The following is a 26394-nucleotide window of genomic DNA, read 5'->3' on the forward strand; positions in this document are numbered from 1 at the left end:
CGACGGCGTAGGCGTGACTTCAGGATAGCGACCTCGCGGAATTCTCCCTCACCCTAATCCATAGCGGCCCCGCCATCGACGGAAATCTAGCACATGAAGATCTGAAGGACTCGACGCATCAGGATGGACACTCACCGTTTGCCCTGCGTAGTGATCATGGTTGATAAGAGTTGGTAAGAATGAAGAAGATGAGTCGGGGCTGTACATACCTGTGATATATCCTGCCTCTTTGCTGGCTAGGAAGGACACGAGGGCCGCGATGTCTGCGGGGAGGGTGTGGCGCGGGATGGCAAAGGACTTGGCCCACTGTAAGAGGAAGCCCCTTCAGTTGATCACATGAATCAGACAGGAGGACGGAGTTGCGCACGCTCTCGAGGGTGATGCCGGCGTGCTCTCTCATCCCGTCGACGACGGCTTGAAGGGTAAGGAAGCGGGCTGGGGAAATTATTGACCGACAGACGTACCCATCGGAGTATCAGCGAGACCTGCGGTCACATCAGTCGTTGTAGGACATGATAGTGCAAGCATTACGCACCAGGTGCGTACGCGTTCACGGTGATCCCGTACTTTCCCAGCGCCAGAGCTGGATGACTGGATTAGATTTGTGATGCATAGGCGATACTGATATCAAGCTCACCCGCGCATGAAGTCATTCCTCGCACAGCGTACTTTGCAGCGACGTATGAGGTCAGACCGGGCAAGGCTAGATCGCACGCCAACGTCATCACTGTCTCTTCACGCCGTTGGAAAGCAACAGAACTCACGCCTCTTGCCCCCGAACGACGATGCGCCTATGATGCGCCCCTCGCCGTGCCCCTCCTTGATCATCCGGCGCCCAGCATGCTGATAGCACAGGAAGGTGCCGGTCGAGCTGACGGAGGTGACTCGGTTGAAGCTCTGAAGGGTCTCGTCGAGGAAGGGCGTGGGCAGCAGGATGCCGGCGTTGGCGACCATCTGGGCAGGTATCGTCGGTCAGCAGTACGAAAGGTGCCTGCACGAGAGCCACTCACCACGTGCAGCCCGCCGAGCGCATCGGCTGCGCCGTCGATGGTTGCACGGACGTCGCTCTCCTTCGTCACGTCGCCCGTGAAGACGCCGGCGCGTACGCCGTGCTGCTCGACTTGATGCGCGACGTCCTCCAGGATCCCCTTCTTCGAAGGCAGGTCATTCAGTCCGACGTGGTGGCCGTCTTTGGCGAGGCGGAGGGCTATGGCTTTGCCGAGGCCCTGGGCAGCGCCGGTGACGAGGGCGACACGGCGTGGAAGGGACATGACTGGATGAGGGGAAGTATGCGGAGGAGTGCGAGTGAAGGTCAAACGAAGAGACAGAGGGAAGAGAGCAGAGGATACTTATACAGGGAAGAAGGAGGTCATATGGCACAACTTGAAGGGAAAGAGGGCGCACCCTTCAATGTGTGAGAGTGAGAACATCACTCAACGCGCACTAAGGCCAACAGATGTACAGCAGCGGGAGACTCGCCGGAACTCTACGAGCGCACGGTTCCAAAAGTTATGTGGGCAGGCTGTAGAGCTTGGCATGGGTAGATCACACGCTTGGGCGGCCAATGAACAAGCGCCTATGTCACGCGCTAACGCAGGATGCAGGTTTGGGATTGCAGTGGGGATATCAAGGGGCCGTGAGGACGACAGTGCTGCTGATATGGTGTAGAGGGGACAAGAAGACCCGCGCACTACTTCGTGCGGATTGAGTGGGCTTCGCGCCTCGCTCAATCTATCCGCGCACCACCATCGACTGAAGGCTCTCGCATGCCTCCCAATCAGAAGATGCCGCGGTCGTCCGGTGAGTGCACCATTGATCTCTTTCATCTATGGGAATGTCATTCGAATGGCGTACAAAAGTCGAGATAGCCGAAGCTGAAGGAGGACGTAGATGTCTCCTTAGTCCATGTGCGCGCCCCCATCGATGGAAAGCTGAATGTCTGATCAGCCATAAAGCCCCGGGGAAGGACAAGCAGCAACGTACCGTCTGACCTGAACACGCGGGCGGATGCGGTGAGCACGCAGCGTACTCGGTAGTCAATGTGTTACTCACCAGTCATATATCCCGACTCCTTGCTCGCAAGGAAGGATACGAGGGCAGCGACTTCGTCCGCCTGCCCGACGCGTCGAAGGGGTGCCACCGCGCTGTACTGCATGGGCCAGTCAGCCCTGGTAGACGAAGCCCGGCCGCCTCCACGAGCACAAGGAGCAACGATGCATATGTGAAGACGTACTTTGTCGAAGGCGAGGTCGGTATGGTCTTCCAAGTGCGGGGTGAACGCTGTGAATGACAATGAACGAGTCGCTCTTTTGGATAAGACGTCGCGTTTACCGAGAGGGGTGTCTATCAGGCCTGCGTATACCCATCGTCAGTCATGTCATACAGTATCGGGGAGGGGTGACATACCTGGCGCATAGGAGTTGACTGTAATCCCGTAAGGACCGAGGGCCAGGGCTACATTGCTGTTCAGGGAGGGCTTATACGACACGAAGGGACGAACCCGCGCTCTGCGTAAGCCCACGAACGGCGAACTTCGATGCCGTGTACGAGGTCAGACCACGCAAGGCTGCATAACAGCAAGTGAGCGACGTGTTGTTGAACAGGGATGATCGATAGCTTACGCTGCTTGCCACCGATTGAAGAAGCGCCGATAATTCGCCCATCCTTCGAGCCCAACTCGATCATCTTGCGTCCCGCGAGCTGGTAACAGAGGAACAGCCCCGTCGTATTGACGGACATGACCTGGTTGAAGGTCTCGAGGGACTCTAGAGCAGGGTCATTAATCTTGTGAAGCTCGTCTCCATCGAGGGTACGAACTCACCCTCGAGAAAAGGTGCAGGTCTAGCCATGCCGGCATTGGCGACCATCTAGGGCGAGCGGTGAGTATGAGAAGTCAGCAGAATACCTCGAGCCTTGGTCGCATACTCACCACATGGAGTCCGCCCAGCGTTCTCACGACACTGTCAATCAAGTCCTGCACGACCTCCTGCTTGGAGATGTCGCCGACGTGCACGACAGCGCGCCCGTTGGCCTGCACGATCTCCTTGGCTACCTCGTCAAGCGCGTCCTTCTTCGATGGGATGTCGTTGAGACCGATAGCGAGCCCATCCTTGGCGAGACGCAGAGCGATGGCCTTCCCGAGGCCTTGGGCGGCGCCAGTGACGATAGCAACGCGGGGAGTCAAAGTGTGGGACATGGTCGGGGTAAGAGACAAGATGGAGGTGTGGAGATGCAGCTACGGTGCGCTTCTGGTGTGGATACATCGTGGGCGACCCGGGGGAGTACATCTGACCTCAAAATCAAGAACCCTGCAAGGAAGTCGCGGCTGGCGCCGTTATCGTCATCGAGCACGGCACCGAGGTGGATATCTATGCTCTTTCCATGGTCTTTGTGCTCAATGCTAGCATAGAATGAAGCGATAGAATGATAGTCATGGTGGCGGCTGGAAAGGTGAACTCCGTCACAAATTCCATGATGGTCACGGTCACAGTAACACCATTTCGGCAAGTCCCGCCGGGCCTTCCTCCTTGTTCCTCGCACTCACTGGCGGCATTGCTGAAATGTGTCTATGGACTCGCGGATGCATCTTCAGGCTTTCTGCATAGAATCAGTCACAATGTAGCTGCCATTCTTTCCTCTTGTGGAGGCAAGCGTCTGCAGCTGCGCTCTCGTTTCGTCTTCACAGGGGATGGTCTCGACGTATGGTAATCGCCAAGCACTCCGGATGAGAGGGACAAAGCAGATCCTTCCTTGTATGTCTCTCACCGGACTTGTACGCTCTAGCCAAACATATATAAGATAGCGACAAACGCTATGGGATCCCTAATCCGCATCTCAGTTGAGCTGGCAAGTTTCTATGCACTCTCGCGCCCTCATGACCACCGACTACGCTAACGAGAGCTGAATGCGGAATCAACATGGAATGCATGAGTAGACGCAGCGCGTCGTCCGAGGATTGGCCTACGCGATCCCGCGCGTAACGACGTCGGTCTCAGCGGAAGGTATGCCCATCGTTCGAAGGAACTGTGTAAATCATGCCTTCTTCCAGAGAAGTGCAAATCATGCCTTCTTCCAGAGAAGTGCGTCGTTTGCACGCTCTTTGATCCCATTAAAGCGAGCCTGTTTAGGATACATGTGTATCGATATGGGACCCATGTAGCCCCGTTGAACGGTCAGTCTTTGGTCTCTGCGCTGATCCTTCCCTAGTCCACCAAGATTCGTTCCGTACGCACAACTGATTGCCTTAACAGATCCGCCCTTGGCTCGTTTACTGGACTCGGACACCGCCTCTCCGCCGCCTTTGTACACTGAGCTTCCACTCTCGCAGCGCCATCCGAGACCTTTGACGCGTAAACCCCATTGCGTGGTCAAAGCCGTTCCGCGAGTATGTACGTGGCAGTACCTTCAGTGCCTCAAAGCTGCTCCGTCAGGGCCACGTTTCTGCACCTTGTCGATAGCCACGACTTGTTGGTTGACGGCCACGACTTGTTTGAAAGGCCCCATTTTCCAACGGAAGTGCGTGCGGACCTGCAGGCGGCAACCGCGCGCCCTTCCGATTGGCTCGTCGTCTCTTTGGAGTGCATATGCGTATGCCAGGGAGTACGCGCGTCCTCTACAGCCTCGAGTTGTGGTCCTTCTTGCATGCACGTGTAGGCGGGCAAGGCAATTACGCCCATTCAGGCGAACTCTAGCAGCTCTTCCCCCTCGATAGTCTTCACCAAGTCGCTAGTTAGCATCTGTCTAATGCATTCCCGTTCTCCCATGGGCGCAGAAAGCTCGGCTTACCCCTTTCGCTGAATTATAGCCTTCGAGGCCCTGCGCTAGAAGTAAGCATGTGCTTAATCGCGCACGTGGGCTGGGCGCCTAGAGAAATTCAAATAAACCGGAATTCGTAGCTTGTCTTCTGCCACCACGAACTGTCAACCCATCCCCCATATTCTTGGCGTCCATAATGTCGGCTTGAGCTCGCTAGTCGAGTTCACTGTCCTCGTAGATTCCAATGGAACCTGCGGACGAAGCCCAGCAGAACGAATTCACAGCGCTTAAATCCATATACGGGGACGACTTTATCGAAACCTCACCCGTGAACGTCTGGAAAGTGCGTAGCGCGCGAGGGGATGCTAGCTGTATACTAATGAAGTGTAGGGCGCTGTCAAACTCCGAGAATTCTCTATCCGTGTACGCCACCCCGACCCCAATCATGCCGACAAGATATTCTTCCACCTTCATGTCAAGTGCGTCGTGTGCCGTCTTTCGTGAACCGTTCTGACCGCATACAGGTTTCCGAAAACGTATCCGACCCTAGCATGCCCCATCTTCACGATCGAGAGGCCCATGAGGGGCATATCAGACGAGCAGTACACAAAGCTCAATCGTGTGCTGCACGCGGAGGCGCAAGCTAACAAGGGCACGGAGATGGTCTTCCAGGTGCGTTGCACCGACTTCAGCTACGGCCATCACAACTGTGCGCCCTTCCCTTCCACATTGTCGCCAATATGATCACTCCCCTATCGCTTCGACGCGACGACTCGACGGGAACGGGCGTCAGAAGGTCCCCTCGCCGAACAAGTACACTGGCATAGGCTTCTATCTGGGCAGCTCTATCTCCGTGGACCTTCTTCGAGAGAGGGCCTGATAACACTCTGCCATATCGTGTGGTCGCGCTGTGGCGGAAGGGCCGGGCGCTCGTATCAGCGATCATTCTCAGAGAGGACGCGCACAGTTGACCGTAGCTACATGACTCGAACTCCCTACTGACTCACGTCTCCAGATCGTCAGCTTCTGCCAAGAGTGGCTCGCCGCGCACGTCGTCCCACCGAAGGAGATCTCCGGCTCGCTCGCGGTGCAGATGAGCAAGCGCGCGGAGGAAGAGGAGCGCGAGCGCAAGCGGCGCGAGGACGCCGAGCGCGAGGCCGCGCACGAAGCGGAGGCGATCCGCCGCTGGCAGCTGCAGACACAGATCCAGGCCGAGCAGCAGGCGCAGGCGCGCGAGACCGAGCTCGTTTTCCGCTCCCGGCGGCGCGCGGGCTCGGAGGCGACAGAGGTCCCCTCCGCGGCGACGAGCGAGATCCCGACGGAGACGTTCCCTGCGCCCATCAACTTCGCTGGCCGTCGCTTCGATACGGTGCGCATCTTCCACCCACGCGCCGCGGGACGGCTGGGGATGGTGTACATGGCGGATCCGGTCGAGGAGGGCGAGCCTGTGCCGCCTCTGGAGCTCTTCGAGGCGACCTTCGACGGGCCGTACTACTCGAGCACGCAGGGGCGCAAGAAGCTCAAGCAGCTCGCCGCTGAGGGGTCCCGCTTGACCCAGATCCGACATGCGAACGTGCTGTCGCTCCTCGCAGTCAAGCTCCATTTACCCAACTCGAATGCCCCTCCCCGCCTCGTCATCCTTGCAGAGCAAGCCCCCGCCGTCGCGTTGCAAGACGTGCTGCAGGACTGCGCCGCCCTGAGGGACGATCGCGCCATTGTGAGTCATACCTCCGTAGCCATGTTCTCCCTCTCATACGTCCGCAGGACTATCTGGGGCAGATCCTCTCGGGGCTGAACGCCATTCATCTCCAAGGTCTCGTTCATCGTGGTATCGATCCTCACTGCATATATCTCGCCCCTCGTGACCCTGCGTCTGGACACCCGACCAACGCAAAGCTCGTTCGCATTGGCCGAGTCGGGTTCCATACCAAGCTGCGCGACCTCTACCGCTCCAACCCGTGGGGCCTGCCTCCGAACACGTCCGACACGGTGAACTTGGACGGCGACTCACTCGACGACGCCGAAGACGCAGTGAACGAACTTCCGGAAGGATGGTGCGTACCTTCGCAGTGCTGTTGACCCAACACTGACCAGGCTTCTTTGATCTTCGTCTCATCTGACCTTTCGTATCTGCTGTCGTCGACGTCAGGCTATCGAAGGATGTGAAGAACGAGTCGGCGCTGGTTTACACCGCCAGACGAGACATACATGCTGTCGGCATCGTGTTTCTGCAGATGCTGCTCGGGCTCGATGTCATGCAGAAGTTCGAGGACATCCGCAGCGCGGTGCATTCGCGTACGTGTCCTTCCTTAATTTGCCGGACTTTATTCATGAATATCCTCCAGCGTTCCTTCCGCCCGCGGCCCGCCATATTGCGAGCTGTATGACCAGCCAGCACAAGAAGAGCGTCACCTGCATCTCCCTCCTAGCCGAGCTCGCATCCAGCTCGAAGGCCGTGCCCATTCCCCCGCGCTCGCGCGGCGACGGTCAGAACGGGTATCATAGCGAGAATGGCACGCCCAATGGCCATCCTATCTACAAAGCAAACGGCACGCAAGGCTGGACACCCAACGAACTCTGGCCATCGCAACCGAATGGGTCTACGCCGTTGAGCACAGGCATTGATCGCAATGGGTTGATGAACTGGAGTGGTGAGTTTTGCAGACGCGATACATGAGAGGTGGCTGACTCAATGTATAGACCAACGCACTCCGGGGACGCATGCGATGATCAGTGGTTCCCCCGAGAGCGGTTACTTCCACGCGCCGGTGCCGCGGGTACAGCAGTCGAGTCGTTGGAAGGAAGATTGGATAGAATTGGAGATACTGGTGAGAATCAGTATGCTGTAAGGCGGCGCGGCATCCGCTGACGCTTGTTGTTTAGGGTCGTGGAGGCTTTGGTTCTGTTGTCAAGGCTCGCAACAAGGTCGACCAGAAGGTGTACGCGGTGAAGAAGATCAGGTTGAAGGCGGCGCAAGACGACAAGCGCATCTTCCGCGAGGTCAACGCGTTAAGCGTGCTCAAGAGCCAGTTCATCGTACGCTACTACGGGACATGGGTCGAGATGTTCGACGACGCGCCGAGCACCGTGGCCTCGGATGACGAAGAAAGCGGGACGGGCTTCACCCGAGGCGGGGACGACGACCTCACACACGATGGGAGCCATACGCGCTCGCGATCCCGCACAAACAGCGCGCCGATCAGCGTCGATATGAACGCCCTCGACCGGACGAAGTCACGCTCGGAGACCTTCGAGGGCATCTTCTTCGAGAAGTCTGGAGAAGGGCAGGAGGGCGAGGGCAGCAGCGACTCTGAAGGTGGAAGCGACGAGCTCGGAAACGATGATAACCCCAGAGCAGTCCGCCGGAACGGTAGCGATGGGGATGGGCTGTTCGTGCGACCGCAGAGTCAGGTATCGGAGGAGGTCTCGTCGCTTCCACCGCGAACGCTGTATATCCAGATGGAGTTCGTCGAGCGGCAGACGTTGAAGGAGCTCATCCAGGAGGGTATCACCGAGCAGGAGTCGTGGCGCTTGTTCTCGCAGCTACTGAGTGCGCTGGTGGAAATGAGGAAAGAAGGGATCCTGCATCGCGACATTAAGCCGCAGAATATCTTCATTGGTATGTTCGAAACCCTAGGAAGCTCGCATGTCCCTGAAACCTCTTCCAGACGCGCAGGGCAACTGTAAAGGCACGTGTTTCGACGAGGATAGATCGATTGGGATCTGACGGGGTCTATAGTCGGCGACTTTGGGCTTGCGACATCTAGTCTCGCGGCTGTGGATCCGTCTGACGTATCGCCGGCTCTGCGCTTGACGGACGAGGTTACCTTCAGTAAGTGACCGCCATTCAGGATGTATCGTGTCTGACTCGAGCCGCAGACGTCGGCACGTACCTTTACATCGCGCCCGAGGTATCGTCGAAGCGCAGGGGCTCGCGAAATCACAGCAAGGCGGACATGTATAGCTTGGGTGTATGTTCTTCTTGATGACGATGATTCGTGATGTTGTGTGCTAACACCCTCAACAGATCGTCTTCTTCGAGATGAACTTCCGCTTCAGCACCGACTCGGAGCGTATTGCGACCATCAGCAATCTGCGTAGACCGGAGATAGTCTTCCCCGAAGACTGGGATGTCAGGCGAGAAAGACAACGACAAAGTAGGTGTGCTCTCCTTCAGCGTGGTGCTCTGGCTGACTGGATGTGCAGTCATCACTTGGCTGCTGCAACATGACCCCGACGACAGACCGGACGCCGTCGAGCTGTCGCAGAGCAAGTTGCTACCTCCGCGGGTAGAAGAGGAGTATCTGAAAGATGCGCTTGAGATGATGGGTATGTCAACCCACGACTACCCTTTCTTTTGCCTAATCTTCCCCAGCCAAACCGGACTCGCTTCATCGCTCTGCTGTACTGTCTTCCCTATTCAACCAGCCGCCACGTCCAGCACGCGCCTACCTCTACGATGCAGATGTCGCAACCCCCGATCACGCGGCCCTCAACTACATCGCGGAGGAGCGCCTATCCGCCGTCTTCCGCCTCCATGGCGCCATCGACACGGAGCCGCCTCTACTGATGACGGAGACGAGCGCGGACGATAGTCATGCAACGTTTCTGGACCGCTTCGGTGATGTTGTGATGCTGCCCGCCGACCTTCTCGTTCCCTTCGCGCGGCTTGCGGCTAGGAAGAGTTCAAACCGGATCAAGCGCTACCATATTGGCGACATCTACAAGTCGAAGTAAGCTTTCTCGCCTTCAGCTACTTGTGCATGGGACTGATTGCCTTCGTATAGTGGTATTGCCGGCCATCCTAAGTACTCTAAGGCGGCGGTGTTCGACATCATTTCCAAGGATCTTAGCTTGGGTCCTGTCGCAGCTGGCGTCGAGATGCTCTCGGTCGCTTCAAGTATTCTGGACAGCTTCCCGAACGTCTCCCAAGCATACGAGATTCACATTACGCACTCGGAGAGTCAGTGGTGTCGCTTCGTGCTGTGGAACCTTTGCTCACCGTTTCTTCGTAGTCATCGATTGTGCGTTCGACCGCGTGCCGCAGGAGTTGCGCGCCTCGGTACGCGACATTCTCCTGCAGCATCGTTCGTCGACCCCGCAAAAGCGGTCAGCGTTGGCGAAGAAGGGCATCAGCAGCTCCGTCATCCAAGAGCTTGACCTTCTTGTCGACCCTGGTACGTCCTTCGTGAATGAGTCCTGTCGAAGTTGCTGACCAGGCCGATAGAGGCGGATATCGACGAATGGATATCAAAGTTGGAGAAGACATCGCCGTTCTTGCTTGGCTCGATCCGCTCTGCCCTCGACGAGGTCAAGAACACCCTGCAGTTCGCAGCGGCAACCGGTATCAAGAGGCCCATCCTCTTCCGTCCTCTCATGCTAAATCAGTTCGCGCGAACGTTTGAGGGTGGCGTCGTCATCCAGGTCGTCCGTCGGAACAAGCGCCAGGATGTGCTTGCTATGGCGGGCAGGTATGTTCGCCCCTTCGAAGTCCTTGTGCATATTCTGACCATCCGTGCAACAGATACGACCACCTCATCTCGCAGTTCACCCCTCCGAATGTGGAGTCCGAGCCGTTATGCGCGTACGGGATGCAAGTCTTCGTCGACCGTATCACCACGGCCCTCGTCGACTACCAGATCTCGTCCGTTAAGACCCTCGTCAAAGAACAACGATCGTTCGGTTTCTGGAGTCCTCGGCGCTGCGACGTCTACGTCGTATCATTCCATCCGGGATACCTACAAGATCGGCTTGACATCGTCGCTGACCTCTGGAACAACAACATCAGTGCCGATCTCATGTATGATGCGGGGTTGCCGACGTACGAGTACGAGAGTGCGTTCGACGTGTGCGCGCGGGAGGGTATTTTGTGAGTCTGGCGCTCTCGACGATGGACGTAGCACTGACGCGACGGTAGATTCACGGTGTACCCTCGCCCTCGAGGAGGGAAGCGAGATCAGCTAGTCCTGAAGGTCAAGAGTTTGCTGAGGGGCACCGAGTATGAACGTGCGTTGCTCGTCGGTCTCTTCTTTGCGCTATTGCTGACCAACGTGCAGTCTCGCGTTCCGAGCTTGTCCCTTGGCTTCAGCAGCAGATCGCAGAGCAGAAGCGCGTGGATCTCGCAACGTCCGGCACACCGGTGCTCTCGGATACGCAGCTGCCCGCCGTGGCGAAGGAACCTTCGACCCAGCAGGACCTGCAGCTACTTCTTCCTGTCGACACCAAGAAGCAGCGCAAGCATGTGAAGCAGCTCTTTACCGATCGAGGTTAGGCTTTCCGTCAAAGCTGAAGAGTTCATACTCACCTCGGCCCGTAGCATTCGAGACGGGCATGAAGGTGAAGACGTCCGCCCAGACTGGTATGCCCACGCTTGCCGTCGACCTCCCTGCTGCCGTGTTCGACGCCATGGTGAGATCGTCGCAGTGGATCACGGACGAAGAAGCCTGGCGTGGCATCATGTCGCTCTTCCCGACGCAGCACTCCGCCTATGCCCAACAAGTCCGCGAGGCGGCGGCCAAGAGGAAAGAGGAGGGCTACGCGTATATCCTATTGTACGCGGTGAGGGAGGACAGGATCCAACTGCTGGCGCTCGCGTGAATATGGATGTGCTTTTTATGTCTTGATGTTTTCTCTACGGTCTTTCTACTCATCTATTTCTGTTCACGACCTCTGTCTATGAGCTTATATGAACGTACTTATGTGCTTGGTCTACATACTATAACGCCTCCTGTATTACCATCGGTTGTGTACAACACGCAGCGTAATTATGACAATTCCGTAGTTTCTGAACTTTCGCTGGACGGGGCGCATCGAAGCGGTTTCGAGTATACTCTATGCTCTGAGGTTTGAAAGAGGGACGTTGCGTACAATAAATATAGCGAAAGTTCACAAAGCAGGGAACAACGTTGTGGCCGACGTATATACGATAGTCATGCTCGAAGAAATACTATCAATGTAGACAGGAACAAGCTCCCCTACCTGCGTGAAGAATTTCTGCGCTTCGGAGGCCGCACGCTCAGTGTCTGCCAGTCTCAGCATAGTCAGGGCACCACCGCGGCGGATAGTGCGCTGCTTGATGACTTCGTATAGGTCCTGACGCATCTCTTCTCCAAGCTCTGTTAGCCCGAAAATACCCAGCTCGGCTAGGTGCGGTACACGCAAGACGGCGTTTGGACCTTGTGGTTGCAGTGTAGTCACCAGGTAGCGCGAGAGGGGAACCCAAGGCGCATTGTCGACAGCCACGAGCTTCTCCAGTTGAGGCAGACCGTCCAGCACACGCTCGAGGTCCGCGGCTTCCATGCGCATGAACGAGAGATCCAACTGCTGAACGCGCGCTTTTGAGCGTCGCACGCAAGCAATCAATGCAACCGTTTGCTTTGCATCCCACTCCCATGCTTGAGCGGCGGAATATCCTTGAAATGTGATGGATGCAAGCGCGGGGGCAGTGAGGCGCGCAAATATGGTGGTTTCCCCAGACATAGCGCCTGTGCTAACGACGAAGAGTCTGCGTAGGCAGGCGTGATGCACATCGGGATACGAGATGCTGGCGTCGACCGCGGCATCTGGTCGGTGGCTGACGCAAACTTCAAGTCTTCGCAATATGTGGCAATTCTGAAGGATCACATGCACAGCTTGCGGGGTGACTTCTTCTGAAAGTATCAGGGATGTAAGTTGGCCCCAATTGAGGTAGAAGTCAGCCTTGGGATCGATACACCCTTCGAGGGCGCGCAGTCTGTCCAGTCGCATTTGTGGTGTCCACGTTTCGACAGTCGGCAGCTTGAGCAAGCGCAACTGTCCCAGCTTGATGTGATCGACGTGTGTTATCAGGGCCATCCAAGAGGTAATTGCTTCATTGTCCGTTAAGCACTCCTGCCAGCGATGGGCTTGGGTGAAGAGCGGACGAAGGATACGCTGAGAGCTGACGCCGCGTCCGATCCGCAATTTGAGCAAGGATGTCGAAGACATTATGAGATGGTGCAGCACAGCCTGACCTATACGCTCCCAATAACCAGCTGGCGTTACAGCAGAAGGCTTCTCAGTGATGCAGATAGATGTCCAGAGCTCGCTGCTAGACATCACGCGCTGCCTCCAGCGCGAGCAGACGTGGGAGAGCGTCGTCGGCGTGGATGTGGCGTTCTCGAGAGAGTAAGAGAAGGTACATTTATCGGCCTCCCTGTTGACGACGTGGGCGAAGATGACATCGAGGAGCTCGAGCGGAAGTCGATTAAACGGAGTGTTGACCGAACGAAGGCGCGCCATATAGGTCTCGGTAGCTGCAATCTCGCATTGCAGCTCACGCTGAAGGCTCACTGCCCGCGCGAGCTCGACGCGAAGGCGGGTTCTAGCGCGTGTGGCGTTGAGTATTTCCTGTTCGACGTTCATCGGTGGGCCGGTGCCCCGGAGGACGTTCAGAACTTCTTGATCGAAGCGCTGCCCGACGGGAAGATCTCTAGAGCAATCAAGGCAAAGGACGGCGGTGGAGGAGTTCATGATGATGATGGTGGAGGACAAGGAGAGAAAAGCCTTTTGCGGCGTCGATCGTGATGGTTATTAGGCAGGCGACCATGTGTCAGTCACATGACAAGTTGAACTTCGTGAGTTGCCAGCTACTTACTCTTAAGGTTTCCCTCGGTATACAAGCCCTTCGGAGGTGGAGATTCATAATATGCTGTCCTTGATCTTATAAGAGGAGATGGCGCAGGCTCCCTCATTCGGACCCACGGCCAAAGCAGTAACCCACGGACACCTTGCAGATCTCAAGCAATGGATGTGATTGATATACAGGCTTTACACCTTTGAAAGAATCTCACTGATAATCCTCAGTGCGCACACCGAAGTTTGAAAAGTCAGATGAGGATTTGAACGTGTTCACCACGAGGTCGCAAGGCGTGCGAACGCGGACACACCGCCCCGGCTTCGCACCAACCGTCATGAATTGAAGAGAGACTATCGCCTCCCCGGTGCAAGGTCCCGCTACCAAATAGCACCGCTGCTCGCAGAACCCGGGCATTACATGTGTCGCTCTGCAATGCGGCTTCCCAGCCCAAAGCCACTCATGACCACTTCGATCACTTCCTCTCTACTGCCCCAGCGACTTCGATTACTCACGCGGATCTCTGTCTCTATCTGAGAAGTACTTCCGCAAACTATAGACCCCTCAAGCCTATCGCGGTCATCAATTGACTGACCTGTTGGCGCACCGCTCAATGCTTCGCGGACCAATCGAAGGCCCGGGAGATCGCCGTCTACTTCCATCTCGTATGTCTCTTTCATGCTTCTAAGAGGATTCCTAGGATAAACATGCCTTCAGCCACAGCTCCAACCGCCGGGCATAAAAGCCAACGACTGGAGTAGGCCAGCCCAACCCCACAGCGTGATGTCTGCCGCTCGCCGCGTTGCTTTAGTTACTGGCGCGGCTCAAGGTCTTGGGAGAGCTATCGCTCTGCGCCTGGCAAAGGACGGCCATCATGTGGGCTTGAACGACCTTCCCTCCAAGCGTCAAAGCCTTGAAGATGTCGCGGATCTCGCCGAGAAGAACGGTGTGCGCGCAGCCGTCTTCGCTGGAGATATGTCTAGGGAAAGCGATGTCCAAAGTACGGTCGACGGAGCTGCTGACGCGCTGGGCGGACTTCACGTGGTATGCATTTTCGCAAGCTACTACCAAAACTCGGATTGATGCCAAATTACTTGCAGATGGTCGCGAACGCCGGCATCCTGGCGCCAGCACCCTTTCTCGAAGGTAGGTTTCTACGCCGTCTTTTCAGCTTGTACTGATCAACGCATTCCCAGAATCTCTCGATAGCTTCAATCGTGTCTTGACGGTCAACACCAGCAGTGTCTTCCTATGCTATCAGCACGCAGGTCGCAGGATGATCGCCGAGGGTCATCACGAGGGGCGCATTATCGGTGCCTCCTCGTACGTCGGGAAGAGACGTGAGTTCCCGTTCGACGCCTTCCAGACGGACTGCGAGACTAATCCCTTCCATTCAGCCGCTCCATGGCTAAACTCTTACGGGGCCTCCAAGTTTGCCATTCGAGGTCTCACGCAGTGCGCCGGTGAGCTCTGACGAGCGTCTTCTTCAGGCTCCTTGATTGACTCACTTCTTTCAGCTCAAGCCCTGGGATCCCATGGGATTACCGTCAATGCATATGCTCCTGGTATGATCCTATAATCCTACTGATCACGCTGGGAACTGCTCACTTATCCTTCCCAGGTCTGACCGAAACCTCAATGGGTGCGTGTATAGCTACCCACTCAGCTCCATCTTCTCATCGCTCTTAGCAATCCAAGAGGGCATGGCGACGGCGGGGAACACGCTCGAAGGCGTACGTGTTGAGCCCAACTCTGCTCTGTTCATCTTACGACTCACCAATTCGCAGTGGGCGAAAGCCTTCCCCATGGGACGATACGGCGTCCCTGAAGACGTCGCCGCGGTCGTTTCCTTCCTCGCTAGCAAGGATGCCAGCTTCATTACGGGTCAGACGGTGTGTTGGGTGCAAGCGCTCTAATTGAAGACAGTCTTTAACTGCGCACTAGATCTCCGTCGACGGAGGAGCTGCTATGGACTAGTAGATGGGTGGAACGTTGATATTTGAGCCTGCCCCAACATACTACCCGTGTATCTGTACTCGTCTTGTAAACTGTATCTTTTGAGTCGCTCATGGGTCTGTATCGTTCACGAATCCCATACCTGACTTTTCCTCGAAGATCACCGCCCAATTGTTTGTACATCAGTCAGAGGATTAGATTGAGCATGAGCATGAAAGGTACTAGTATGTACAGTCCGGATTCGCGATCCATATAGATATCCAAGTCAGTAAATAGATAAGCAATCAAACGAGGGCGGGTCAGTAAACGATAGGACGCCTGTCGCAGGCATCGTCTGTGGTGATAGGTAAAGAGGCATCATGCGCGTCAGTTACATGGCGGTGTCAGAGACCACAAGCGTAGGGTGATCAGAGACCTCAAGCGTAGAGCGTCGCATCGTACACATGGGCTGCCAGAGTCTGGAGGGAACTAGCGCTTATTGCGCCGCCTTAATGATGTCGGCCGCCTTCTCCGCGATCCCGTACAGCGTCGCGGACAAGTGCGCGCTGACCTGGAGCGCGAGCACGGACGCATCGACGACACGCACGTTCGCGGTGTCGTACACCTTGAGGTCGGAGTCGACGACACCACCCAGCTCCCTCTTCATCATCGCGCACGTCGCGATCGGGTGGTGCACGGAGGAGAAGCCGTTCTTGACCCACGATGCCCAGTCGTCGTCCGAGGCGTCGTCGGCGACCTCGTCACCGGGGATGGTCTCGCCGACGGAGAGGTCGCTGCAGGAGTCTTAGTGTCACGAAGCAAATCAGGGTATCGCTGAGTAAGTATCGAGTCACAATAGATACGCACGCCAATGGAGAAGTGTTGAGCACCGTGCGGGATAGCTTCGCGCCGGCGACCTGGACGTCGAGGTCGAAGTCGGCGGCGAAGTAGTTGACGTTGATAGTGGGCTTTTGGAAGGGGTCGGCGGACTGGAGAAATGTCAGGTAAGGTCACGATGTGCGAGGAACAGGAAAGACGTACGTCGATGAGGACAGTGCCACGGCTGAAGGGGAGGAGCTGCCACATGTCGATACCGAGGTCGCTGAAGGGAGTGAGCATGCTTCCAACACAGGAGCAAGAACAACAACATACTCAGGGTAGCCAGAGTCGAAGAAGAGCTCGACGAGGGGGGCTGAGAAGGCCCGTTAGTCACCATCAGGTTAACCAACCCGACCGTCCCACACACCCTTGTCATTAACGATCAGATCCGCCTGAACACCAAAGATCTCCTTCAGCGCATCCTCCGACAGCGCCGAGCCCGCCAGACTCTGCGCATACCCCGCAACCGAGTCCTGGATCTTCTGCTTCTTCGCCTCCGCGTCCCCACCCCACAGCCCGCTCGCGTCCACATACGCGATACACCCCGACGGGCCCCTCCCGCCCTTGTCGAACCCGTTCCCGTGCGCGCCGAGCGAGTTCATCGTCTGTTCTTGCAGGTTCTTGCCCACAGTGGGCAGGTCGACGACGGAGTCGATGCCGAGGGCGGAGAGGTGGGACGCGTCGCCGACGCCGGAGAGCTGGAGGAGGGCGGGGGACTGGATGGCGCCGCCGGCGACGATGACCTCGCGCTTGGCGGTCGCGGTGTAGCGGGTGTCGCCGCCGCTCGTGGGGGCGAACTCGACGCCGGAGGCGGTGGCGGGGGCGTCGGTGCTGGACCAGGTGATTTTGGTGGCCTGGGTTTGCGTTGGAAAGAGGTAGTGGGGATGGAAGATGGGGACGTACAGTATGCTCGGTAAGCGTCAGCCAGTTCGTGCGCGCGTCCTCCACGGGTGTAAGGTAGGCTTGAGGAGACGAGGAGCGGTAGTCGTTGTCGTGCCAGTTCATCATCTATAGGCGGTAATAAGCAGATGGTAATATGAAGGGAACCTTAACTGGCGACACACCTGCGGGGTATACGCAACGCCTAGCGAGTCGCCGCCGTTGATGTCCGCAAGGTGCGGGATGCCCGAGACGTTGGTGATCGTGTCAATGAACGCGCCCTGTTGAGGGCCGCCGTACATGCCATCGGGAAACGTGGCCTGAACCGGCCCCTGGGTGCCGTGATACTCGACCACGGACTGCGCCCCCTTCGCTTTCTGTTGATCATTGGGTGCAGACCAAGTCTCCGCCTATAGCAAACGCGCTTTAGCGAAGTCGATCATGGGCCAGTAAGTTGCCCACGCACCTTCTTCATGTACTCGAAGATGCCATCCCAGGTCCATCCCTTATCCTGCGCGTCGTTGAGCAATCCGAAGGTCTTCTCGTACTGCGACTGCATCCCACGCGTCCAGTGCCCTCCGTTGATCGACGAGGAGCCACCGAGCGTCTTGCCGCTGAGAAGCATGTATCTCAATGAGGCTGTTCAACGCGTCTATCACGCCACGCACCCAACGATCGTGCGACCCTGATCGGCCTGCCACGCCCAGTCAAGCTCGGTCCCCGCCGCCTGCCCGTAGTTGTAGATGTCGTACACGCGCGGGTCGTCGCGGTTGTCCGCGCCGGCTTCGATCGTGAGCACCGTGATACTGGGGTCCTCAGCAAGGCGCGCGGCGACGACCATGCCTGCGAGGCCTGCGGTGCGTCAGATCGCGCGTTCTACGATGGAAGGGGACGATACACGCACCACCGCCAACCACGATGTAGTCAAACTCCTGGCCATCCGCGCCGTCTGCCGAGTTTGTGACGCCGGACGCGCGCCGGGTGAGAGGCGTCGCGCGCGCGTAGGACGCCGCCGCGAGAGCGAGCGACAAGAACCTGAGCATCGTTCTCGTCCGGTCGCTGAAAGGAAGTACGATGAGGGGGTAAAGTAAGAAGATGCGGGGGGAGGGGGATGGCTCCATTCAGCGCGCGCCCCCGCCGTTATATGACACAATCAGTGCCCCGTCGCCGTGGCTCCAGGCCGAGTGTTTCACGCAGCATGCACTTGATGCCCCCGACGGTCGGGCTGTGGTCCCCGCCGTTCGCGGCGGGAGATGGCTGCCCGGTCGGGTCTCGGGGGCTGGTCTGAAATGCGGGCGACGTAGCGCGCCACTGGCAGCATGATTTCGTATGACTTTCCGCGCCGGTGTGTGGTAAAGGTGTGATTGGGACGGTCATTGCATTGCCACAGTTCGAGTTCGGGACAAGCTGCGACACGGATTGGGATGTGCCGAGGTCCGTCGCGTGTAACGCACGTGGAGGCACGCGGATATCTGCACGTGAGGCGTGGGACAATCAGTCCTTATCAGGTCGCGATTACCGAAGTTCAACCTAGTTCAACCACCAGTCAAAGAGCTAGAATCCTCCATCATATCAGGGGAAGGCTAGAATTTGTGTACCCATCTCCGTCTCTCCTTCACGAGGAGCCCTGAACCACATTGTAGCTGCCCTGAAAAGCAATTTAGCAGTTAGCGCTGCACTGCATCGGCCAGTCTTGATACCGTGGCCTTACGCGCCTCATCCGTCGGCTTACGCACTTCCCATCCGTTGCCTTACGCACCTTCCATTCCCTCCGGGCGCTGATTCATCCCCTCCGTGGTCGATGACTCTCCTACTCTCCCTCTCGAGGCTTCGCCACCCTCGACATCGGCAATCGAAGCAACCGAAGTCTTCCACGATTTTCCAGGCTCGCGCGCCAGCTCTTTTGGGCCGACAGCGCGCGGAGTCTCGGACGATGACAATGGAGTTCATTGTCGATGACAACGGAGTTCATTGTCCAGGGACAGTCTACGTCAATGGCTCTGCCCCTGAAGAACGTTGGAGTCACCGAACAGCCTTTTGAGGCGCAACCAAACCTCTTGGGCGCAACTCATCCTCGCGATATTTTGTCGTCGCCCGCTTGCCTCTTTGGCTAGATTGCCCTTTCTTTTCGTTAACCCAGTACGTTTTCGGGCAACGGAACGCTGGAATACTCTTCTTGCATATCCCTCGCCATGCGTGTGCATACTTTGCTGGCGACGTCGACCGAGTCTTGCTTATGTCCGAAACGGACAACGGTTTTTTGACAAAGTTCAATTCGGACCCTATGTTTGACACCGGCGTCGCCGAGCCCTTTCCCTCACGCGGTTCTGAAAGACATCCCTCGCACAGTGACCAGAACTGTGAAGGTGCATCGTCTGCTCGCCAGAGTGGTGAACTTTGAAGCTTGATGCTCGAAGCTTGAAGCTTGACGCTTGACGCTTGATGCAGTGCTGTCGACTCAGACTAGACGGAAAATCATCGAAGTTCGACGTCGTCATCAATCCTGCGCCAGTGATTGTTATCACTTCGACCGCGCGCCCGCGCCACCCAGGTGACACCCTCCTCGCGGCGCGCTCCCTTCGTCCCTGGAGGGTGGTGAAGGGTGCGACTGCACTCCCCTTGTCCCTGAAAAAAAGAGAGAGTGCGACTGAGAAAAACTGGAGGGTGCGACTGCGCATAATTAAGGGGGACATGTGCATGGTGATCGAAGAGAAAGCGAGTGGATTGAGGAGCTAGAGAAAGCGAGTGAATCGAGGAGAAAGCGAGCGAATTGAGGGGAAAGCGAGCGGATTGAGGAGCAAGCAAGCGAATTGAGTGAACCGAGGGGAAACTTGACCTGAACTTCGAGGACGCACAGCCGGGCAAGCAATTCCCAGAAGGCAAACCAAGGTGGTATTGGAGCGAGGAGGCAGTGGGGGAAACAACGTGAGGCACTGGAGGAAGCACCGTGCGGCACTGGAGGTCACAACGTGAGGCACTGGAGGGAAAAAGAAGCTGAGAAGTAAAGCAAAACACTGACAGAGCGTACGGACGGATGCGTGGGGGTTATGCTACAACAAGCATGGCGTGTATGTGCTGCACATTCTAGGCGGGTGAGCGAATTGGGACGACGAGACGGCGGTCAACTCTGGGATACGCTAAACGGAAAGTAGGAGAAAGAATAGTAGGGTAGTAGAAGTATATGTAGAGTAGAGGGTCGGGAGGAGCGGTAGAGCTATAGAGGGGAGAACTGAAAGTAGAGCTATATAGGGGAGAACTGAGCTATGGATATATGAGAAGGTATGTGATACAACAAGGTCCATTGCTTGGGGGGTCGGTGTGTGTCTTTTGCGGGGCGATAGCAGGATCGAAGGATGAGAGATAGAGGTAGCGAGGAGGAGTACGGTAGCGAGGAGGAGTACGGTGGCGAGGATGAGTACGGTGGCGAGGACGAGTACGTTGAGTACAGGGTAATTGAGGGCTACGGAGGCAGGGGAAGTAAGGACTGCGAAGGCGGGGGTAGGGGACAGCGGACAAAGATATTAAGCGACCAGCGACGCGACGGAGTGAGTATAGGATAAAAATCAAGAAGACGACGATAGCGATGACGACGAGAGGGTTGAGTGCCGTGTTGCTGCACGACGGCGAGTCTATGCGCAAAAGGGCGGACCACTGCGCATGAAGGAGAACGGACTACTGCGCAGAAAGGACGGACAACTGCACAGACAAGTCCGGCGAAATTCCTGCGCGAAGGAAAGGGTACGAATGGGACCAAACGAGAGCACCAGTATGCAAGACAACAGGACGCGTCGACGCGATCGAGGACGTTGGGCGGCAAGACACGTCGAGACATAGACGTCTCGCCTCGTTGTCAGCGCTGTCGGTGTCTCGCGCGTATTATCTGCTGCCACTCGCCTCGCTGTCCACGGTGTCGCGCGCGGACCCAAACACGGACGCAAATTCCACGCGCGGTGGCTTATTTGCGATCGCGCTGCAATCGGCCTGTCGCGCAGTCGGGTGGTCGGCCTACAAACTGCTCCCGCCGTCGCTCCCTCGGCCGAAGGCGTACTGCGCATCGCCGGGCACGCCGGGCGTGGCGTGGGCGTCTGGCGCGTCGTTCTGCATGGCCTGAGCGCCGGGGTGCATGTCCTGCGCGTCGGGGTGCATGTCCTCGGCGCCGCGCATATATTCGTCTCCCTGAGCGCCGTCGTGCGCGTCGAGATTCATGTTGTGATCGTTACGCATATACTCGCTTCCCTTGCCCGTGCCAGCGAAGGCGAACGCCTCCGCCGTGTGTGGCTGCGGGGCGTTGAGGGTCGTCCAGGGGAGCTGACCACCAGCGTAGGCCATCGGGTCCGTATATGCGCCTCCATCGTCGGAGTAGCCAAGCATTTGGTGGCCGCCGGGAGAAAGAAGTGGGTGACCGCCAGGCGAAAGCATGGGATGACCGCCTGGGGAGAGGAGTGGGTGGCCGCCAGGCGAAAGCATGGGATGACCGCCTGGGGAGAGGAGTGGGTGGCCGCCAGGCGAAAGCATGGGATGACCGCCTGGGGAGAGGAGTGGGTGGCCGCCAGGCGAAAGCATGCCATGGCTCCCAATGGAGAGACCTGCGGGCGAGACCATCCCCGACGCCAGCGCCGGGTGGCCCAGTGCGCCCGGCGAGTCGATTGGTGAGCGCAGGGAGGACGAGCTGGTGGGAGGGGAGGTGGTTGTTTTTGTAGTTTTCGGAGGAGTGAGAGGGCGAGGCGATTGGGGAGGTGATCGGGCGAGGGGGAGATGATGATGATGCGAGGGGGAGAGTACGGGTAGAGAGGAGGAAGTGATGATGATGGGAGGAACAATCGTCGAGGGCGATGAGGAGAGCAGCAAGCAAGCAAATAATTAGTCTTCCTCGTCGTCGCCGCGCATACATGACCAATGACGTACTACGAGCTTGTCCCGCTGCCGCCGCGCGAGTACGTCGCGCTGCCCTCGTGCGAGTACGTCGCGCTGCCCTCGTGCGAGTACGTCGCGCTCCCCTCGTGCGAGTACGTCGCGCTACCCTCGTGCGAAAAGGCCTCCGGCGCGGACGCATACATCTCAGCGTCGGGCGCGGATGCATACATCCCTCTTCCTTCGGACGAGCAGCTGCTCCCATCGTACGAGCCGTCGTCAAAGCCTCGGGTGCCGTCGTCAAAGCCTCGGGTGCCGTCGTCGAAGGAGGCCCTTCCTCCTTCGTTATATGCGCCCTGGCTTCCATCATACGATCCCTCCCGGCTCTGTCTCGCGGATGTCAGCGCCGAGCCCATCCCCGACATCGACATCGACGCCGACGACCCCATCTGCGCGCTCACCCCTCCCTGGCCCAAACTCGGATACCGCGGCGTCAGCCCCGGGCTCACCGCGTCCGCGCTCAGGCTGTGCCCGTGGCGGCGGGGGGTGTGGTCGTCGTGATAACGTCCGTTGGTCTCGCCATGTCGCGCGGTGTGCTGCAAGCCGTCGTGATGACGTCCGACTCCATCGATGGCGGAATGGTGGCCAGCCACCGCAGAGTGGTGCCCCTCGCTCTCCAACCGATACAGCAACGACTGCGTCTCCAATCGCAGATCGGGCGGCCGCGGGCGCGAGCCCCCACGATGTTCGCCCATAGAGAGGGATAACCGATGCGGCCTGGGCAGGGTCGGAAGCGACATCCGCTTGTTCACCTCCTTCTGCAGGTGCGAGACCATGTCGGGCGGCGTTGGCGGCTTCGTCGACGCCGCGCGCGACATGTCGGCATGGGACTCGGGCTGGTGAGCATTCGCCGCGCCCTTTCCTTCCGACGAGGTCGAGGACGCCCTCGGCTGGCTGTTCGACGCCCTCGACTGACTATTCGACGTCGTCGACTGACTATTCGACGTCGTCGACGCCGCCCGCGCCGCCTCCGCCGCCTGCTGCTTCTTCGTCTTGTTCGGCCCGCGCGTGCGGCCCTCCTTCGCGTACTCGCACGCGAGGCCGCGCGCCTGGCAACGCTTGCAGGACGGGTGGTCGCCGGAACACTGGGAGGGGGATGAGCATAAGGTCGGTGATGATTGGAAGATGAGTGATGCAAGAGAGGACGAGGGGGGATGGATGGCAGGGAGGTGAGTGAAGAAAGGGGAGGAGGAATAGGTGATGGAGAAGGGAGGTAATGGAGAAAGGGGAAAGGAACGAGAGATGGATGAATGGTCGCTCTCGACTCACCTTTGCTTTCCTCACTCTACACTTCTCGCACGCCTGCGCGGTGCGCAGGCGCGGGTGCTCGGGCGATCGGTAGAAGATGCCACCCCCGGGGCCGTCTAGCGGACCCCCTAGGGTGAGGCTGGACGATCCCCCTAGGGAGAGGCTGGACGATCCCCCCAGCGTGCGCGACGTCGGGTGCAGCGAGGGGGGCTCGAGGCGCGGCGGGGGGTGCGAGGAGCCCGCGGGGAAGCCGTCGAAGGGGGGGAAGGCGGTGGGGAACGGGTGATCAGAGGGGCGGAAGTGCTCAGAGGGGCGAAGCCTTTGCTCAGAAGCACGGAATGACTGTTCAGAGGCCCGGAACGACTGCTCCGGCCCCGGCGCCCAGCCCTGTGGCTGCGCGTGGCCCATGTGCAGCGCGTCAAAGTGCGCAGGCGCGGCGAAGAGCGAGTGCTGCGTGTGGCGCTGCTGGGGCTGATACGCGTACTCGCCGTCGTAGTAGAAGTCGCCGCGGAGCTGGGGGTTGTCGTGCTGAGGATGGTGGTCGTCGGCGAACCCGGCCGGCTGGCGGGGGATGTGCGGGACCTGGGGGAGGACGAGGGTCCGGTGGTCGAGGGGATGGGGGTGGTGGTCGAGGGAGGGGTGGTCGAGAGATGCGTGGTCGTCGTAGGGGAAGGCGCGCCAGGCGGCGGCGGAGGACGAGGGGGCGGGGTGCTGGTACGGGTCGTGGAAGGACATCATGGTGGGTTGGGACAAAGGGTGGTGGCGGCGGGGCGCGTCTCAAAAAGGCGAACGGCTGGAGGGCATCCGATCTGAGCAGGCAGATGAGATCGCGCGCGCCGTCGATCAGCTTATTATAGGAGCGCCGCGCTCGCTTGCTTTTGCGCCCGAATTTGTCTCCGCGCCGCGCCTGTCTCCATGTCCGCCAGGTCAAAGGCCACATCCAAGGTCATTAGAGGGAATTTGGGGGATTTCCAAGCGCAGCAACAGAGAAAATACTGCACTCCGGGGGCCTCTCCAGCCAAGACAGTCGCTGCTAAATCGGGGTTCGCCCGACGTCACAAGGCAGCCTGCAACGGCCACCCTCCTGTCACCTTTTCCCACGCCCCACTTGCCCCATCCGGTAAAATGACGGCAGCTCCCAGCCCCAACCATGGCGTATACTGTATCCCCGCGCCCCATTTTCGACGACGAGGGACATCCCTCTCCCTCGAAAGCTTCGTAAGTCGCCCACCACCGCGTTATGCGCGAGGAATGAGCGACGGTCAGCACTGCACCCACCACACGCACCCCACCCACCCAGTCCTTGGCAAGTCGACTCGGTCTGACATGCGCGGTACGTATTCACAGACAGCGTCTGCCGATTTCGAGCGCGCTCGCGCGACTCTCATTCAGCCAGGTGCCTTGCCAGACGCTTTGAATCCGGTTAGGAGCCCGTAAGCTTTGGCAGCTGGCTAGAACCACCACGCACTTCGCATTCATGAAATCTCGAGATGGGGGCCACACCAAGAGCCGCGGTACCGTCTGCGCGCCTCGTGGCTTAGTCGCACGTCGCGCGGTGCCGTATGAGCCTTCACCTGACCAGCGCACTGGACGTGTCCTGTAATCCAGACAGCAGACGAAGGCGCACCGGTGAACAATCTCTGAACATAGCGCTGATACTTGTTGGAAGCCGCAGAAATAATAAATGAATTCCCTTCAGACAGTTGCGCCCCGCCACCGTCCAGCAAACGCGCCGCCACCATACGTCTTCGCCACCAGCACTGGTCCTCGCTGCCGAAATGTCACCATGCCTCCTCGAGAAGGACTATCCTCCCTGAGAAGGACTATCCCTCCCTGTCCTTCTCGGGACAAGCTGGAGGATTTCCCGATCTCAGGGAAGGAATTTCCTGATCTCGGGGAAGGCCCTGCCTGAACGCGACGCCCGAACGTGGAATAGACTTCGTCCGAGCAACGTCCGGGGCGTGGCGCGTGCTCTCGCTAGCTGCCGCGCTCGCCGGCGCTTACGGTCATCCTTCGATGCTCGACGGACTTCGGCCTTCTGGACAGTTGTACTCACCTCTGGGGAAGGAGTGCTAGAAGCCCGAGCGCCCCAAAAAGGTGGCCCTTCTGACCTTCGCCAGTCCTCGTTGATCGCCGTAAGTCGTCACGAGGGCGTCGTAGAATGGTGAAAAGCGTCAGACGTGTATACAACAATTCTCAGGATCGGCCTGAAATCATCATGCATGCGTTGTCGACTGCCCTTGTGCCACCTGAGTCGTGCTCACCCCGTACAAAAGGCATGATGCCGGCGTATAAAGGGACAGTTTGCCCCATGTACGGAGGGTCACTTTACCCCATGTCTAACACGTACTCGGGGCGTACTTACCAAATCCAAGGTCCGTAGTCGTCCTCTTGTCCACTTCAGGATGTACGCGTCCACTTCAGGGTGTACGTGTCCCTTTCGGCGTGGTAGACTTGCGTACGAGAACCTCGAGGCGCGGGCTGATCCTCGGCCAACAGACGATGGTTTACGAGACTAGACAGACCGGCGAATTGGGCTAGGAGGCCGATTAGAAGGGCGAGCTGATAGCATTGGAACGCGAGTGAGCTGATAGCACTGGAACGCGAGTGAGCTGATGTCAATGGAAGGCGAGTTGATCAAGTAGAACGTGGGCGGGGGCATGATCAGTGGACGGCGAGTGATCACTGTACCTTCTCGTACAGTATGCACTCGAATTTTGCTCACGGACCATGGGCCTGGCACGCGCAGAAACTTACGAGCCCGTATCACAGTCCTAGTCCTGGCGCACGCACGTAGGTACATGAGGTGGACGCCAGGCCTCCGCCGAGCGAGGAGGAATACGCGCTCTTGTCGAGATGTCGAGACCTCGTAAAATCCATCGCGTCCATTCCTTCCCGAGGAATGTTCACATCAGTCCGTACGTAGGCGGAGTCAGCGAAGGGGGGTAGCGAGCTTGGAAAGCAGAGTACGTGCGAAGGTCCAATTCGCAGTCCGCGCCATCGTACCAACTCGAGCGCAAAGTGCGATTAGTAATCTGGGTACAGACCATGCCAGAGTACGACATTGTAGGCCTGCCAAAACACAACGTTGCTGGGCTGCCATAGCACTACGCTGGCAGTAAATCTGCCAAAGCATGAGCATCCTGAACGCGTCGGAGCCGCGAGGTATTTCAGGAATATCCTACTTACTACAT

The 26394-nt window shown here is 58.1% G+C and overlaps 7 protein-coding genes across 7 annotated transcripts; 2 read left to right on the forward strand and 5 right to left on the reverse strand.

Annotated features, from left to right (window-relative positions):
- Positions 1–43: 43 nt before the first annotated feature.
- Positions 44–1400, reverse strand: SCHCODRAFT_02641506 (NAD(P)-binding protein). The gene is made up of 9 exons (XM_003026839.3): positions 1011–1400; positions 765–954; positions 638–703; positions 536–583; positions 465–485; positions 368–414; positions 210–306; positions 136–143; positions 44–86 (listed from the first exon to the last, which is right to left on the reverse strand). Exons 1-9 carry the CDS (start codon positions 1269–1271, stop codon positions 54–56), a joined length of 771 nt encoding a protein of 256 aa, XP_003026885.1. The 5' UTR covers positions 1272–1400; the 3' UTR covers positions 44–53.
- Positions 1401–1725: 325 nt separating this feature from the next.
- On the reverse strand, positions 1726–3485 carry SCHCODRAFT_02641508 (NAD(P)-binding protein). The gene is made up of 12 exons (XM_050346209.1): positions 3410–3485; positions 3305–3360; positions 2930–3251; positions 2822–2867; positions 2622–2765; positions 2501–2566; positions 2407–2454; positions 2332–2352; positions 2234–2280; positions 2053–2149; positions 1984–1991; positions 1726–1931 (listed from the first exon to the last, which is right to left on the reverse strand). The coding sequence occupies exons 3-12, from the start codon at positions 3194–3196 to the stop codon at positions 1899–1901; spliced, it is 777 nt and encodes a 258-aa protein (XP_050197589.1). The 5' UTR covers positions 3197–3251; positions 3305–3360; positions 3410–3485; the 3' UTR covers positions 1726–1898.
- Positions 3486–4905: 1420 nt separating this feature from the next.
- On the forward strand, positions 4906–11760 carry SCHCODRAFT_02641517 (uncharacterized protein). The gene is made up of 22 exons (XM_050346210.1): positions 4906–5098; positions 5146–5234; positions 5280–5427; positions 5771–6472; positions 6520–6809; positions 6905–7050; positions 7101–7406; positions 7456–7583; positions 7639–8374; positions 8424–8444; positions 8495–8587; positions 8635–8726; positions 8783–8912; positions 8962–9084; positions 9131–9488; positions 9543–9718; positions 9771–9932; positions 9983–10226; positions 10280–10624; positions 10673–10761; positions 10812–11021; positions 11072–11760. Exons 1-22 carry the CDS (start codon positions 5000–5002, stop codon positions 11350–11352), a joined length of 4968 nt encoding a protein of 1655 aa, XP_050197590.1. The 5' UTR covers positions 4906–4999; the 3' UTR covers positions 11353–11760.
- On the reverse strand, positions 11641–13245 carry SCHCODRAFT_02591495 (uncharacterized protein; the record flags this gene model as incomplete). Its single annotated transcript, XM_003026837.2, has 1 exon — positions 11641–13245. One exon carries the CDS (start codon positions 13243–13245, stop codon positions 11641–11643), a length of 1605 nt encoding a protein of 534 aa, XP_003026883.1.
- A 523-nt stretch (positions 13246–13768) lies between these two features.
- On the forward strand, positions 13769–15451 carry SCHCODRAFT_02641520 (NAD(P)-binding protein). Its single transcript, XM_003026933.3, has 10 exons — positions 13769–14013; positions 14066–14392; positions 14449–14494; positions 14545–14688; positions 14746–14811; positions 14866–14913; positions 14970–14990; positions 15038–15081; positions 15136–15240; positions 15293–15451. The coding sequence occupies exons 2-10, from the start codon at positions 14132–14134 to the stop codon at positions 15323–15325; spliced, it is 768 nt and encodes a 255-aa protein (XP_003026979.1). The 5' UTR covers positions 13769–14013; positions 14066–14131; the 3' UTR covers positions 15326–15451.
- Positions 15452–15459: 8 nt separating this feature from the next.
- Positions 15460–18423, reverse strand: SCHCODRAFT_02641528 (alcohol oxidase). Its single transcript, XM_003026836.3, has 10 exons — positions 17946–18423; positions 17710–17893; positions 17508–17655; positions 17227–17451; positions 17066–17170; positions 16530–17016; positions 16436–16475; positions 16325–16385; positions 16151–16272; positions 15460–16077 (listed from the first exon to the last, which is right to left on the reverse strand). The coding sequence occupies exons 1-10, from the start codon at positions 18082–18084 to the stop codon at positions 15780–15782; spliced, it is 1809 nt and encodes a 602-aa protein (XP_003026882.1). The 5' UTR covers positions 18085–18423; the 3' UTR covers positions 15460–15779.
- A 3204-nt stretch (positions 18424–21627) lies between these two features.
- On the reverse strand, positions 21628–24221 carry SCHCODRAFT_02641534 (uncharacterized protein). Its single transcript, XM_003026835.2, has 2 exons — positions 23222–24221; positions 21628–23037 (listed from the first exon to the last, which is right to left on the reverse strand). The coding sequence occupies exons 1-2, from the start codon at positions 23936–23938 to the stop codon at positions 21946–21948; spliced, it is 1809 nt and encodes a 602-aa protein (XP_003026881.2). The 5' UTR covers positions 23939–24221; the 3' UTR covers positions 21628–21945.
- Between the last annotated feature and the right edge of the window lie 2173 nt (positions 24222–26394).

Source organism: Schizophyllum commune (assembly GCF_000143185.2).
Source record: "Schizophyllum commune H4-8 unplaced genomic scaffold SCHCOscaffold_13, whole genome shotgun sequence".
In the NCBI taxonomy this organism is placed as follows: Eukaryota; Fungi; Basidiomycota; class Agaricomycetes; order Agaricales; family Schizophyllaceae; genus Schizophyllum; species Schizophyllum commune.